This window comes from Delphinapterus leucas, chromosome 13 (genome assembly GCF_059928025.1).
Source record: "Delphinapterus leucas isolate spDelLeu-1000000601 "Yukka" chromosome 13, BTC_Dleu_Yukka2, whole genome shotgun sequence".
NCBI classification, from domain to species: Eukaryota; Metazoa; Chordata; class Mammalia; order Artiodactyla; family Monodontidae; genus Delphinapterus; species Delphinapterus leucas.
The window spans coordinates 36,494,792-36,509,681 of record NC_143141.1 but is presented as its reverse complement, the minus strand read 5'-3'; the positions used below and the strand labels follow the sequence as shown (position 1 = coordinate 36,509,681).

General features: G+C 33.8%; 1 protein-coding gene across 6 annotated transcripts in view; it reads left to right on the top strand.

The window, feature by feature from the left end:
- Positions 1-14,890, top strand: part of APLF (aprataxin and PNKP like factor) — a 110,160-nt gene that overhangs the window by 12,769 nt on the left and 82,501 nt on the right. For all 6 annotated transcript variants that reach the window (XR_016395420.1, XM_022597206.3, XM_022597208.3 and 3 more), the window contains exons 2-3: positions 2,386-2,457; positions 13,272-13,444. Coding sequence is in view for 5 of the 6 variants with exons in the window: in XM_022597206.3 (XP_022452914.2) it covers positions 2,386-2,457; positions 13,272-13,444 (245 nt within the window). In the remaining variant the exon portion in view is untranslated. The remainder of the gene's footprint in view (positions 1-2,385; positions 2,458-13,271; positions 13,445-14,890) is intronic.

Below are 14,890 nucleotides of genomic sequence, written 5' to 3'. Positions count from 1 at the left end.
TCTGCACGAGGAGCAGTGATTGCTGTTACATAAAGCAGGTCATCAGATCTTTAGGATCTGTTTGTGACCTTACCCACTTCTCACCATCCGCATCCTGAAATTCAAATAAGCTTTAATGATAATTTGTTAAATCTCTAAACTTTCCATTGAAAAAGCATAAATTATTATTTTGTAACTTACTCATTATTTAGAGGTGTGGTTTAAAAGGGACAGGTATAGCTAAATGCCTGAATGATGTTAATTTCAAAGACTCTAAAACACTTTTGTGAGTACTATAGAAATGCACAGCTTGTGATGAAATTACATTGTTGTAGAAACATGTGTCCACTAGAGGTCACATTATACTTTTATATTATAGCTTCCTGCAAAAATATGGTTTGAAAAAGAAAGAAACCCAAGCTGAACTATTACAGGAACCATGCTTATATGTCATGGTTTTATATTGGACAGTTTCTTACTCTGTTGGTTAGAAAATCAATTTGTATTATTGAAGTTAACAATGAGATATTACTCTCCAAGTTATAAATAGAAACTTCTTACTCCTCACCACACAATAATTTGCAGTTCTTGAAACTACTTCTGAATGATTACAGGTAGGCGTAGATTAATATATGACTGTTTTTCTCAGGTATTTATTTTTGTTAATAAGTATGGATTTGGAGTCCTACCTGCTTGAAGAGTGACCTACACAAGCAACTTAAATTCTCTGGACTTTCAGCTTCCAAATATGTAAAATGTGAATAATAGCTATGACAGTATTAGGGTGAAGCTCAATATTTAAGTGAAAGTTCTATGCAAATGATAAAGTTTGTGCAAATGGTAAAGTGGATTATTAGATAACTGCTGTTTTGGGCCCACTAAGGCACATTATGGGAAGAATATAGGAACCTCCAAATTTCTGTCCTCTCTTTTCTGATTGAATAGGCTACTAGTTTATATTTAATTTTCTGAAATAGCCATTGTGGCTAATAGTGGATATATTTTAAATAGGCTACCTTTAAGATATTTTATTTTAGAAAATGTTCTAAAAATCAACTGTAGCTGTGTGGAATATTCACTATGTGGAATTTATTCCACTGCGATGCTTGATGTTACTGTTTTTATATAGTCAAAGCCTTAAGTGTGGAATTAGTCGTTGGCTAAAAAAATGAGTACTGATTCCTGGAAGTTTCATATTTTTGCAAGTTTTTGTAGAACCAATGGTTTTACTTGAATTTAGGCTTTGCTACAGTCTGCTTTTACTGATAATTTTGGTCCTGATGTGGATAAGGTCAGAGATGAAGTGATAGATACTAAGGTAATGAAGAGGTAGGCCGGATAATTATGGTGCTAAGTAAAATTGGTGATTAAAATGTTTTCATTACATAAAGTCACAAATTACAAAGGTAATCTTAACTGTTCTGTTAATAGCCATGCAGGGAAGACTTGATTGGCAATTTCAACATTGAAAGTGCAAGCAATTTTTTTTTTTTAATTGTGGAGAGGGGAGATAGAAAGTGCAGAAGTGAAGGTTGCAATTTATTTTATTATTATCATTATTTAAATATTTATTTATTTGGTTGCACTAGGTCTTAGTTGCAGCAGGCGGGCTCCTTAGTTGTGGCATGTGAACTCTTAGTTGCGGCATGTATATGGGATCTAGTTCCCTGACCAGGGATCGAACCCAGGCCCCCTGCATTGGGAGCGTGGAGTCTTATCCACTGCGCCACCAGGGAAGTCCTCAATTTTTAAACTTTGGTGTGCAGAAGTGATTGTGAGAGTAAGTAGAACAGTGTTGGCTCAAAACAGGAAGCAAATATATAATTAAAATTTTTTTCTTCACTGTAAATACTTGGTTTTCACTGCTCCCTCTCCTACCTTCCTGTTCTCTTAACTACTGCTAATGGCCCTGAGCTCAAATGCAGGTGCCTGACCTGGGTCTGCTTGACACCAAAGCTTGTAGTCTTACCTTTTACATTTACCAGACTGCTGCTTTTTGAGACCTTCTGTCATTATAACATAATTTATCTTATCTGTATTTGGAATGCTTCCTGATAAGTACATATTATATAGATTTTTTTCTCATTTTATGAATTTTATTGATAAGAATCCCTACTAAATGTCTGTCTTGAATGGAAACCATCATGAAAGGTTTTGGGATCTCTTAGTTTTCAGCCTTGAGTCTCTGCTTCACTGTTTATTTTTCTGTGATTAAGGTCCCTTAATCTCTGAGTTGTTTCGTTATTTGTTCAGTGAGGACAGTCATTTCAATATACAGTTGTTGAATAAATAATAGATTTCATATCTAGCCTACTGATTTCAGAAACGTTGCTGTGGGGTTTGTTGTTGTTATTGTTTTTTAGACAGGTGGCTGTGTTTGAAATTTTAATTTTTTTTCTCCTGTAGATAACAGATAAGAGAGTGTCCAGAAGACATGCCATTCTTGAAGTGGTGGGTGGTCAGCTTCGAATCAAACCGGTAAATATGTTATTGATGATTTATTTTAACATTTTCTCTCTCATGTGTTTCCAGCTCCTGATTGGAGGGGCTTATTTTTAAGGTTATGGAAATAGGGAATTAATGTCGGAATGTTTTTTTCTTATTGCCAGAAGATAATTGGGAGATAAAGATCTAAACTGTTTAAGCTACTTTTTTTTCCCATGGGGCAGTGCTACATTTATGTAGTTAGAATCTTAATGAAAGGTGACTACCAGTTCATGTGTACATTATGATTTTGTTCATGAGTAGGTATTACAAATAAGATTCTATAAGAAAGTCCATAACTGTGTAATGGTTGGCTTTTGGGGGATGGGTTAGCAACCAAAGTCACTTAAGTGTTATAGACTTGTTTCAATAGATTTCTGTACCTAGAGTATTTTCCAAATTGGCTTAATAGAGATGCTTAATTGGAGTCATGTCTATACTTGGATGAAAAGTATTCAGGTGTATTTTGAACTTCTGTGACTATTTAAAAGAGTATCGATAATATAAAATAAATATACTTAAAGGTGATTTTATTAATGGAAAATTCTTTCTTCAGGTTAAACTTTATCCCTTATGAAGTGGGTCAGATTTCTGTATGGGTGTTTAACAATGTTCAAACAAAGAAGACACCTTTTAGAAAACATTCTTTACCTTGCTTGGTCTTTAATTAGATTGTGTTGATATAAGTCAACAAGTGTCTTTTGAGCACCAAACTGTGGTAGATACAAAATTAGAAGTTAGAGCAAAAATTCCACATTAGATTATAGACTTTTAAAACTAAAATTTGGGATGGTAACATTTTATTTAAATTATACCTTTGTTTATATTTATCTTTTAAATATTGTTTAGTATAATTTTATGAACTTTTAGTAAGTGACCTTATATACATGGGAAAAAGGTAAGTGTTTTTACCCTTTTCTTGGTACTATTATTTTTGACAACTTAGAATGTCTAATTCTACATAGTCAGCAAGTTGTTAAATGAGAATTAGAACTCAGGTTCTTTGAACCCTCTGCAGTATTTTTTTTTTTTTTATCACATTTTCCAAGTCAGGATTCTTTTGCCATGTTCTCTTCTTTAAAAAAAATTCTTGAAGTTAAAACTAATTGTTTCAACTTATCTTCACAAGATGTTTTAGTGCCTTCAGTTGAGTAGAACTTTAGAACTGAAAGCAATCTTAGATTCAGGCTTTTGTATGTGGGAATTTGATTTGGGCCAGAGCTGGCATTGCATATAAATGGAGAAGAGAACTTTTTATCAGTAAATGGTACTGGGACAGTTTGTTGTTTGTTTGGGCAAAAAAATTTAAAAAATAATTAGACCCCTACCTCAAACCATACACAAAAATCAATTCCAGATAGATTAATGTGAAAGTCAAAACTGTAAAACTGTTAGAAGATAACGTAGGATAAAACCTCTATGACCTTAGAGTAGGGAAAGGTTTTAAAATAAGATATAAAAAGCAGAAACTGTAAAGGAAAGATTGAAAAAAAGCCAATTACATTAAAATTAAGAACCTTTGCTGATCAAAAGACACTATAATGAAAATGAAAAATACAACAGGGAGAAGATACTTAAAACACACATAATTAACAAAGGAATGATATCCAGAATTTATAGCAAATGCTTTCAGTCAATGAGAAGAAGATAATCCAATAGAAAAATGGGCTGAAGATTTGAGTGGCACATTGCAGAAATGGAAACCTGACTGGCCAGTAAACATGAAAAGCAGGTGCTCAGCCTTCTTATTAGATGGAGAAATAAATGAAACCACAATGAGATATGATTCCACACCCAACAGATTGGCAAAAATGAAGAGTCTAACAATTTCAAGTGTTGGGGGAGCAGTAGAACAAGTGGAATAGTTATGAGCTGTGGCTGGGAGCTTAGATGGTGCAGCCACTTTGGAAAATAGCTTGACGCTATTTCCTGAAGATGAAGGCTTGTATTCCCTGCAAGCAGACCTCACGCACACACAGGTACCAATAGATATGTACAAGAGCCTGAAGAGCAAAATTGTTTATATGATAGCAAAACACTAGAAGCAACATAAATTTCCACCAACAGTAAAATCAATAAATATATTGTGATATATTAATTTAATGAAATGTAGTACAACAGTGAAGATACATTACTGTGAAAGCTGAAAAAGCATATATTAAAATCAGGAACATAATACTGAATGATGAAAGCAAGCATTGGAAGAATATTTACAGTGTGGCTTCATTTATGTAAGATTAAAAATCCTACAAAGTAAACAATATATTCAGGGTCATAAACATAGGTGGTGAAACCATAAAGAAAATCAAGGAAGTGATAAACACAAAAATCAGGATAATTACATCTGAGGAAACTGAGAAGAGAGTGGTTAGGTAAAGACTCATTGGTAACATCAAAGGTAATGGTAATATTCTTAAACTGGGTCCACACATAATATCTTACATGTATTATGTCTCTAAAAAATTATTATGGAATATTTATAACATGAAAAAAGGGTAAAGAATAGTACAGTATATTGCAGTTATTTCTGTAATGCCAAACTACCAAACATTGGAAGACATTAAAAATGTTTTTTTAAGGAAATGTGCAGTTCTAGTACTAGAATTTGATTGCTCTTTTAGAAAAGTATTTAATTGGGTTTTGAATTTTATTCCAAGAATTACGAAATTCACTTTATATTAGTTGAGGGAAAGCTGCTTCTTGGACTTAGTGATATACGTATGGGTTCTTTGCTTTATGTAATGCTTGATTTCTTGTTTATATTAATATAGTTTCAATAAAATACCTATCCCCTTGAAATAGATTTATTTATTTAATCAGCATCTTATTGTAGCTGCACCTTCAAGATGCAATTTAGAGAAGTTTAGAGGAATTCTAACACTGACTTTGTTAATGGAAGTTTAAGATTAGAAATAATGAGTATGAGATGGACAGATAACTTCCAGTTTATTCATTTTATCATAATGTGTGCTAAATATCACTTATTCTCTGTTCTAGTTAATCACAAATTATTTGATCTGCTAAAGCAAATTATATATACAACTGTAATAGTGTTGAGAGAGAAGTTTTAGTTTAAAAAACTTTGTAAAATTATATAAATAAATATAGCAGATATTTTGTTTTGATGATCCCTTCTGTATGCTGTATACTCCACTTTATGTTTAAGTAATTAAATGTTTTTTTGCTTTCCCTCAAATTAGAAATCTAAGTAAATAAAAAAGTAGCTTGGACAATGATAGATGAATGCAATTGGGGAGTAACTAATTTGGACTTTTAAATTGGATGAATTTGTCTTTTTTTCCTGCTCTAATATTTCCCTTTAGAAAAGCCTCTAGCTCTTAGCAGTTCTTGGAAATAGTGCATGAGGAGATAATATTAGCTCATGGGGAGATGATGTTAGCTTTTTTGTGTGTCGTTTAAATTTGATGTACAGTCTGGTATCAGCAGGGAGAAAATGCATTCTGAAGGCAAAATGATGATGTTCTTTGTAAATGACTGTATCACCAGTGGTTAGTTATGTCATCAGGGTGAATTTATAGCTGTCAATGCTTTTTTTTCTTTTTTTTTTGTGGTACGCGGGCCTCTCACTGTTGTGGCCTCTCCCGTTGCGGAGCACAGGCTCCGTACGTGCAGGCTCAGCGGCCGTGGCTCACGGGCCCATCTGCTCCGCGGCATGTGGGATCTTCCCGGACCGGGGCACGAACCCATGTCCCCTGCATCGGCAGGCAGACTCTCAACCACTGCGCCACCAGGGAAGCCCTGTCAGTGCTTTTATTTCATTTTAATAAAAACTTACTTTTTGGTTCTTGGATGATTGAGAGAGTAGTTCTAAACTGTGTATAAATTGCAAAAGATATGTATTTTTTGCCATTTGGTATTGATTCTCAAAATATGCAGCTTTGGGTGATTGTATCTTTTCTATTGCACAATGAAATTTCTGAGTTGTGATTGTTTTACTTCCCATGAAATTATGGGTGCACTTGTAAAATAGCTATAAAATACTAAAATAGCTTTTCCACAACTCATTTTGTTTTTCAAAAAAATGCTTTCCAAATTAAAAAAACACAAAATAAGAGGGAGCGCTTTTTTCAGTATACATCAATCTTTGTTTAATATTTAATGATAATTCCAATAGAAAGCTATAGAAAATTGATTTGTATTTTAGTTCTAGTCCTTCAGGGATAATGCATCCTTTGCACCATTTCTTTTTTTTTTTTTTAACGTCTTTATTGGAGTATAATTGCTTTACAATGGTGTGTTAATTTCTGCTATATAACAAACTGAATCAGTTATACATATACATATGTCCTAATATCTCTTCCCTCTTGCATCTCCCTCCCTCCCACCCTCCCTATCCCACCCCTCTAGGTGGTCACAAAGCAACGAGCTGATCTCCCTGTGCTATGTGGCTGCTTCCCACTAGCTATCTATTTTACGTTTGGTAGTGTATATATGTCCATGCCACACTCTCACTTTGTCCTAGCTTACCCTTCCCCCTCCCTGTATCCTCAAGTCCATTCTCTAGTAGGTCTGCATCTTTATTCCCGTCTTGCCCCTAGGTTCTTCTGACCACTTTTTTTCTTTTTTTTTTTGATTCCTTATATATGTGTTAGCGTACGGTATTTGTTTTTCTCTTTCTGACTTACTTCACTCTGTATGACAGATTCTAGATCCATCCACCTCACTACAGATAACTCAGTTTCGTTCCTTTTTATGGCTAAGTAATATTCCATTGTATATATGTGCCACATCTTTATCCATTCATCTGTTGATGGACACTTAAGTTGCTTCCATGTCCTGGCTATTGTAAATAGAGCTGCAGTGAACATTGTGGTACATGACTCTTTTTGAATAGAGGCAGAAAATGTTGTGTCTGTCTTCTCCTTTTTTATAAATATTGATAAATTTTTGTCATTTTATAACTTTTAAGAAACAACCTTTTGGACTTCTTGTATGTGTGGCTTTTTAGTTGGAGTGTATATTGTTTGATATAGATTTTTTAAAAAAGCTTACTCAATGAGTAATAGTTATTTAGATGTGAGTTTTAGGAGCGAACATCAGATTTCTTGGTATGTCATTTTTGCTCTTAGTTCTGGGATCTCCTGTATGAACATTTTTAGGAAAAGAAAAAGATGATCACGGAGCACACAGATTGGTCCACTTTCTTTGTGGATGATTTGCTAAATGCCTAATATTTAACCACCTATCATTTAAATATTAAGTGCTTTCAGCTGAGGAAAAAATGCTCAAACTGACTGTTTTCTTGACTTTGGGTTTGTGATGTGTTTTTAAAGAAACGTAATCATTTTTCTTTCTTAAGTATTTTACCTTTTCTTCTCTTACAATTTTATGCCTTTGAATTTAACATCTTAGCTTTTATAAACTTAGGAGTATATCATTATTTAATATTGTTTAGAGATTCGTTTGAATCTTTAAAATACTCATGAATAAGAACATGGTCTTCTCTTAGCTTATAAGAAGGAAACCTCATTTAGAGAATATTCAGGGTTCAGGCAGAAGATATGTATATTCCTGTTTTGACTTTTGTCCTTCCTGCTACCCACCATTCCTCATGGGTGACCATGGCATATACCCGAGGAAGGGGAGGCTTCACTTTAAAGGCTGAGGAGTAACAGGGAACATTTCCAAGACCAACAACGTGCAAAAACACTCAAAAGCTCTAGCCATATGCCAGAGAGCCACATTGAGAGATAAATTAGGGGTGGCTGATAACATAATGAAAGGTTTCTAAACATTACATTTCAGTTATAACTTAAAAAAAAATCAATTCACAGCTCTTCTTAGGAATATGATGTTGCATAAATTACACTGCATCTCCATTGTTATGCCATCTTGTTTATAAAATTTTATATTAATATAGTTTATAAAATGACTGACCAATGAAATAATTGCCTACCAAATTTATATAGCCTCTGTTTTTAACTTCTACTTCTACCCTTTCTCTCCAAATTTTATTTTACTGCTTTCTTTTAACACAGACTTAAAGGAAATAGAAATGTTTCCAATTGCAGAAACACCTAGGAAGGACTTAACCAGATCCTCATGAATTTTAATTGCCAGAACTAGATAGACTATATTCATTGCAGCTTTCAGAATTGTCTTTTTTTTTCTTTTTCTTTAATTTGAGCATGTAGGTAACAGTGCTTATTTTCCTGGCAGCTTTTGCTTTAACATTCCCTATTCTGTATTAGTCTCACCGGCCTGCCCCAGGCCTTGGTTAAATGTACTGTTTAGATGGTTTAGCGTCTAAAATGTAGTTATTTTCTTTCCTAATTTAGCTAAGTAGTTTTTGGTTCCTTTCCCCAAATTCCATGATTCTGTGGTTAATTTAAAAGTATATTATCGTATGCTCTTGGATTAGAAGAATCAGTATTGTGAAAATGACTATACTACGCAAAGCAATCTACAGATTCAATGCAATCCCTATCAAGTTACCAATGGCATTTTTTATGGAACTAGAACAAAAAATCTTAAAATTTGTATGGAGACCCAAAAGACCCTGAATAGCCAAAGCGGTCTTGAGGGAAAAAAACGGAGCTGGAGGAATCAGACTCCCTGAGTTCAGACTATACTATAAAACTACAGTAATCAAGACAATATGGTACTGGCACAAAAACAGAAACATAGATCAATGGAACAAGATAGAAAGCCCAGAGATAAACCCATGCACCTATGGTCAACTAATCTATGACAAAGGAGGCAAGGACATACAGTGGAGAAAAGACAGTCTCTTCAGTAAGTGGTGCTGGGAAAACTGGACAGCTACATGTAAAAGAATGAAATTAGAACACTCCCTAACACCATACACAAAAATAAACTCAAAATGGATTAGAGACCTAAATGTAAGACCAGACACTATAAAACTCTTAGAGGAAAACATAGGAAGAAAACTCTTTGACATAAATCACAGCAAGATCTTTTTTGATCCACCTCCTAGAGTAATGGAAATAAAAACAAAAATAAACAAATGGGACCTAATGAAACTTAAAGCTTTTGCACAGCAAAGGAAATCATAAACAAGACGAAAAGACAACCCTCCGAATGGGAGAAAATATTTGCAAATGAATCAATGGGCAAAGGATTAACCTCCAAAATATATAAACAGCTCATGGAGCTCAATATTAAAAAAACAAACAACCCAATCCAAAAATGGGCAGAAGACTTAAATAGACATTTCTCCAAAGAAGACATACAGATGGCCAAGAAGCACATGAAAAACTGCTCAACATCACTAATTATTAGAGAAATGCAAACCAAAACTACAATGAGGTATCACCTCACACCAGTTAGAAAGGGCATCATCAGAAAATCTACGAACAACAAATGCTGGAGAGGATGTGGAGAAAAGGGAACCCTCTTGCACTGTTGGTGGGAATGTAAATTGATACAGCCACTATGGAGAACAGTATGGAGGTTCCTTAAAAAACTAAAAATCGAATTACCATACGACCCAGCAGTCCCACTACTGGGCATATACCCAGAGAAAACCATAATTCAAAAAGATACATGTAGGGCTTCCTTGGTGGCGCAGTGGTTGAGAGTCCGTCTGCCGATGCAGGGGACACGGGTTCGTGCCCCGGTCTGGGATGATCCCACGTGCCGTGGAGCGGCTGGGCCCGTGAGCCATGGCCACTAAGCCTGCACGTCCGGAGCCTGTGCTCCGCAATGGGAGAGGCCACAACAATGAGAGGCCTGTGTACCACAAAAAAAAAAAAAAAAGACACATGCACCCCAATGTTCATTGCAGCACTATTTACAATAGCCAGGTCGTGGAAGCAACCTAACTGCCCATCAACAGATGAATGGATAATGAAGATGTGGTACATATATACAATGGCATATTACTCAGCCATAAAAAGGAACAAATTGGGTCATTTGTTGAGACGTGGATGGATCTAGAGACTGTCATACAGAGTGAAGTAAGTCAGAAAGAGAAAAACAAATATCGTATATTAACGCACATATGTGGAACCTAGAAAAATGGTACAGATGAACTGGTGTGCAGGACAGAAATTGAGACACAGATGTAGAGAACAAACGTATGGACACCAAGAGGGGAAAGCAGCGGGTGGTGGGGGTGGTGGTGTGATGAATTGGGTGATTGGGATTGACATGTATATACTGATGCTCATAAAATGGATGACTAATAAGAACCTTCTGTATAAAATATATATATATATTATTCAAGTCATCAAATGAAAATAAATAAGTAAATAATTTTTTTAAAAAAGTATATTATGGTATTTGATCAGAAGAAGTCATGTGAAGTGATAACTAAAGTTACTTTTGTGATTTTCTTGGGATTTTGAAAGCCAGTAAGCTCACGTGCCGAGCTGCTTGCTTCCAGGAGCTTTTTAGCAGATGAAAGTGGATTCTGTTTGAAATTTAGTTTACCTAATTGTACCGATTATAATTTTAAAAAATCATTTAATATGACATCTTATAGAGAATGCAGTCAAACAGTTTTAGGGGTGACTCTATTTAAGTGATTCAACAGGTAGCATTTTTATTAAGTACATTAGACTTCAAGCCTCACTTCTTATAGTGCACTATTTGGAACCGTTCCTGAGATTATTCACTAATGATTGACAGTTGAAATATCATTGATTCTTCCTGCTGCTAGAGGCTTCTGTAGTCATTTTAATCGTAGACTGTTAGAACTGTGTTAGGTAGTTACCTGCACCCATGGACCTTGGAGTCTAGTGGTGATTTATCAGATGACTATCTTTGAACTGATAGGGACTGGTTCCAATAGTTCAAGCAGAAAGGTGGGGTGGGATAAGACATTACTGAGGCTGTAGTAAACAAAAGAGCATTTTTGAGTAGGTCTCAATGATTGGATCAAAGATTGTATGTATAGGGTGAAGATTTTGGTGTATGAAGGTGAGAGATGAGGTTGCAAACCACTGTAGATTTATGAAGAGCCTTCACTGCTATGCTTTGCTTATATTGGAGAAGCATCAGAGGCCTTATGTAGGGAAATGTAAAAAAATAACTTAGGAAGCAGTGAGGTAAAGGAAATCAGGGAGACTTGATATGATGTTAGCATAAGCAAGAAATGCAAGCAGTGGGTAAGAGTTTGAACTAGGGCAGTGACTGCAAATGCTAAAGAGAGATGGACTCGGGATACTTCAGAGGTAAATGATCTGGAGCTTGACATTTGAATGGAATGAAAGAATGTTGTAGATGTTCAGTAAAAGTTTGTGGATATTTTGGTGTGTTTTAATATATAATCGAAACTAAATCAGAATACCCTGTATTTACGCTTGAAATACCCTATTCTTTTTCCATAGAAATAGGCATTTTAAGAAATAAAAACAAATGAAAAATAAATTATAATGCAAAGTAATCTACCTAACTTAACATTATTTGCTTCATGTTTTATAACAATATTCTAGACTTGTTTATATCTTACTTAGTTTATATTCCATAAATGATTAAGATTTTTAAAAAATGAAAGTAACTATATTTAATAAAAATTTTAACCAAGTTTCCCAATGAAAAGAAAGTTTTTGAGGGGTAAAAAGAAAATAAAATACTGATGCATTTCTAGAATTTCAAAATACATTAAAAAGAGGACTATTATAAGCTTCCTTAATTTTTCCATAATGAATATTTTTTACAGTAGGAACAGAAGTTTTTACCTACTGAATTTATACTCATTTCTAGTCTGTTCAAACTCAGGGTGAATAAAACATATCTTAACGCCTATAGATATATTAAATGGTTGGGATCAGAAAAAGTTTTGATGTGTGAAAATTTAGTTGTATCTCAAGATACTTTAATGAAGTATAAATAGAAAAACTGAGAATGTTTGTCATATGTCCAATCTCAGGGTGACATTTACCTTGCTTTAAATGGAGAGATGGTTGATGTCTCTAGAAAAAAGTCATTTATACTGATGAAGTAGACAGATGAATGGGTGGTAGGGGGAGTTGCTCTATGTAAAATTCTTTTAAAAAACTGAAGATCTGCATTAATGTGGATTGCTTTGGTATATGCTAAAGCTTATTAAAAGACCCAGTGGTTTAGATGACAAGAAGGCTATTCTGGAGATGGCTAAATTCAGCTTGATTTTAGTTAGAATTTTTAAGATGCCTTTCAATAGGTGTTAATTATGGAGGCAACTCTCATTATCTTTGCTAACATGAGGTAATCAGTGGAAACATAATTCAAAATAGGGGATATTGTAATAGCTTTGACATTGAGATATATTTACCTCTTGCAATTTGAATATGGATGATGATCTTCAGAGGGGAATTTCATTTAAACAAAATAAGAAGTTTCCTCTGTGAGGAGTAAAGAAAAAAGGTATGTTGTTTGCTTGAGAAATTTGATCAAGAATTTCCTTCCCATAGTTTCTCATTTTTTAATCATAGTAAGAAATTATTAGGGGAAAATAAGCAGAAGAGAATTTTCAAGAGATTAGTGAATTTTGGATATCAAAATTGGGGGACTCAGTTTACATACTGATAATTATTTTTCATGTTTCTCTTTCCAATGTCCAGTCATCTCTCAAACAAAATAGAAGTATCTTTTAACCAGTTAATTGATAACTTTGCTTTTTTCTTTGATTCCTAGAGCAATGGGAGGTATGTTACAACTATTTTTTTTATGTTTAGATAATAATTATGATACTTAGAAGTGCCAGATTTATTAGACTTTTAAGTGTAAGTTTATACTTAGAATTGTTTTGACACAAATTTTGAATCAGTTCATATTTAGTTGTAGTTTTGTCATGATTTTGAGTTACTACATCACTGTATTCTTTTTCTTTAATTTGTTAGATACATACAAATCCGTGCTTTTATCAGTCTTCTGAGAAGAGCCAGCTCTTACCATTGAAGACAAATCTATGGCACTGGTTGAATCCTGGAGATAGTTTCTCTTTATTAGTTGACAAATACATTTTTCGTGTTTTGTCTACACATTCTGAAATGGAAGTGGAACGTACTTTAAGGTAAGATTGCCTGATGAAATGCAATTAAGTAATGGTATTTGTAATCTAATTCCTCAGTCATCCACAAAAGCTTCAGTAGAAACCACTCTAGAATTCAACTATATTGGCGATAGGTCTTACATGGTGAGCGTGTGTGTGTGTGTGTGTGTGTGTGTGTGTGTGTGTGTGTGTGTGTTTCTAGAAAACATTAGATTTTGGAAATTTATGCCTCAATAGTGATTGCTTCCATATGTTGTATCTTTTACCATTGTGTTTAGAATATATTTCGCATCTAACAATAACCAGGATAGTTAATTTGAAACTGACTACGTTTTCTTAATCTTTTTTTTTAGTTTTTAAAATTTTCTTAAGGTATTAACCTCTGTTTTAGATTATGCTTGTATAACTCTTATTTCTTATAAAAATAACAGAAAATATAGAATAGGGAAACGGATGAAATGAGGTTACAATAAATAGCTGATGTAAAATTGAAATTAATGCGCTAGTTTCGTTGAGGCAGTCATTAGCAGATTATTCGCCTTTGTTTTAGCTTTTAAATTATAGAATACTTAAACTGGACCTATAGAAGTAGATGGACAAAATTATATAGAGTGTGTTCTTTGATGGCACTGGTATTAAATTTAAAAATCAATAAAAATGCAATATCTAGGAAAATCTTCAAGTGTTTTGAAATTAAACAGCACATACCTAGGTAACCTCTGGATCCAAGAGAAATCACAAGGGCAATGAGAAAACATTTTGAACAGAATAATACTGAAAACATAACAAAAACATTTGTGAAATATATCTAAAGTAGTCCTTTGAGGGAAATTTATATTAAATGCCTATATTAGAAGAGAAGAAAGAGGTAAAACTGATGCCCTTTCCTTCTATTTTAAGAAGATAGACAAACAGGAGTAAATTAATCCCAAAATAGACAGAAAAAAGGAAACAATAAGAAGAATAGGACTAGAAACCAACGAAATAGAACATAGACAAATAACAAAGAAGATCAACAAAGCCTAAAGTTAGTTTCCTGAAAAGACTAATAAAATTGATAAAATTGACAAGGCTTACCAAGAAAAAGAAGCTGGAAAACACAAATTATCAATATCAGGAATGGAAGAGGCAATATCACTACTGATCCTGCAGACCTTAAAAGAATAATGAAGAAATAATTATGTAAAACTTTATGCCAGTAAAACTGATAGCCTAAATGAATGGATGCATTCCTTGAAAAACACAATTTACCAAAACTGATACAGGAAGAAATAGAAAATCTGATGAATCCTATGTCCATTAAAGAAATTGAGTTCCTGATTTAAGAATTTCCTGCAAGGAACTTCACTAGTGATTTCTCTTAAACTTACAAGGTACAAATAATACCAATATTATACTTTGTTCTCCAAAGTAGAAGAGAGTACACTTCCCCACTCATTTTATGAAGCTTCCATAATCCTGATACCA